Source organism: Acanthisitta chloris, unplaced genomic scaffold, assembly GCF_000695815.1.
Source record: "Acanthisitta chloris isolate BGI_N310 unplaced genomic scaffold, ASM69581v1 scaffold24340, whole genome shotgun sequence".
Lineage (NCBI taxonomy): Eukaryota > Metazoa > Chordata > Aves > Passeriformes > Acanthisittidae > Acanthisitta > Acanthisitta chloris.
The window spans coordinates 1-1,399 of record NW_008650244.1 but is presented as its reverse complement, the minus strand read 5'-3'; the positions used below and the strand labels follow the sequence as shown (position 1 = coordinate 1,399).

The following is a 1,399-nucleotide window of genomic DNA, read 5'->3' as shown; positions in this document are numbered from 1 at the left end:
CACACTGGCTGGCCTTGGGTGCAGGTGTCACGGTCACCCCGGCATGCGTGTGGCCAGTGCCTCCTGCATCTTCTGCCGGCAGCGAGCATAGCGGTGCCGCAGCCGGCGCACGTGCTCCTCCTCCTCCCGTTGCAGGATGCGCAGGAAGTTGTGCAGTTCTGGCAGTGTGAAGGCGTCCCACTGCGGGCACATGGGCTGCCATCACAATGGGCACTTGCAATGTTCCCCCACAGCCATCTCCCCCACAAGTGTGGGTGCCAGTCTCCACCCCGTCCCCATACTCACGTTCACCTCCCCAGTCTCATTCTCCTTCAGGATGAAGCTCAGTGCCTTCTCGCTGGGGCCAGCCAGCAGCCGCAGCCGCAGCGGCTGCAGCGGCTGCTCCTCATCACCCAGCTTCCGCAAGTACACTGCAAGTGACCACATGTCTCAGCAGGGACAGCACCATGGGGCCAGTGCCACCAAAGGCACACTACACCATGAGGACATCACTGCTGCTACAGGGAAGCTGCCACTATGGGGACATCACTACCAAAGGGAACACCAGTGCCACAGGGGACATGCCCATGGTGACAGGGGACACTGCCATCAAAAGGGGATATCACTGCTACAGGGATGCTGCCACCATGGGATGCTGCTACCCAGAGAAAGCTGCCACCATTGCCAGGGAGGGCACTACTGTCATGCTACTGCCACCCTGAGGGACACTGCCACCATGGGGACACCACAGCCATGGGGATGCTGCCACCACCACAGGGACACTGCCATCCAGGGTAAACTGCCACCACAGGAACATAGCCACTGCTACAGGAACAAGGACACTATGAGGACAGGGCCACCCCAGGGCACTACCTTGCTCATCCTTCTCAGACCTCTCAAAGAGGGCGAACTTGCGGGGGTTGTCGACGACGGTGAACTTGCGGAGAAGGGCATCGATGACCTCGCTGGCACGGGTGTGCGAGAAGATGTGCAGGTGTTTGACGGTCCCCTTGGGCAGATAGAAGGATGTGCGGCGCTTCACACCCTGGGCGTGTGGCCGCCCCCCCTGCAGGGAGGGGACACGCTTGGTGGCCGGCACTGAGACAGGGCGCACCAGCTTCAGCTGCACCTTGATGAAGCCAGTGTAGGAGCCATCCTTGTTCTGCAAGACACCAGGGGAGGGGTGAGTGGGGCCAGGACAGGGCACTATGCCACCCCCACCCTGCACCAGCTCCGTACCAGGCTCATGAAGAGGTTGCTGTTTATCTGGCTGTTGTACTCCTTGATTCGCTGCTCCACCTGTGCCTGGTCCAGCTCTGTCTTCTCCCACTCACTGGGCTCATCCTGCGTGACAGCAGCCGGGCTGAGCGGCACTGCGGCCGGGGGAGGACACTTCTGCCTCCCGGGTATCCTGTCGCCC

At 61.6% G+C, this 1,399-nt stretch overlaps 1 protein-coding gene across 1 annotated transcript; it reads right to left on the bottom strand.

Moving 5' to 3' along the window:
* Window positions 1–33: 33 nt before the first annotated feature.
* RASSF1 (Ras association (RalGDS/AF-6) domain family member 1) lies at window positions 34–1,320 on the bottom strand. The gene is made up of 4 exons (XM_009084231.1): window positions 1,219–1,320; window positions 853–1,141; window positions 286–410; window positions 34–180 (listed from the first exon to the last, which is right to left on the bottom strand). Exons 1-4 carry the CDS (start codon window positions 1,225–1,227, stop codon window positions 34–36), a joined length of 570 nt encoding a protein of 189 aa, XP_009082479.1. The 5' UTR covers window positions 1,228–1,320.
* Window positions 1,321–1,399: the final 79 nt, after the last annotated feature.

Excerpts from the sequence above, each read along its gene's own strand:
- RASSF1 (XM_009084231.1), bottom strand. Across the intron at positions 411-852 it reads GTCTGAGAAGGATGAGCAAG|TGTACTTGCGGAAGCTGGGT; the intron begins GTAGTGCCCTGG and ends GGTCACTTGCAG. Across the intron at positions 181-285 it reads ATGAGACTGGGGAGGTGAAC|TGGGACGCCTTCACACTGCC; the intron begins GTGAGTATGGGG and ends ATGTGCCCGCAG.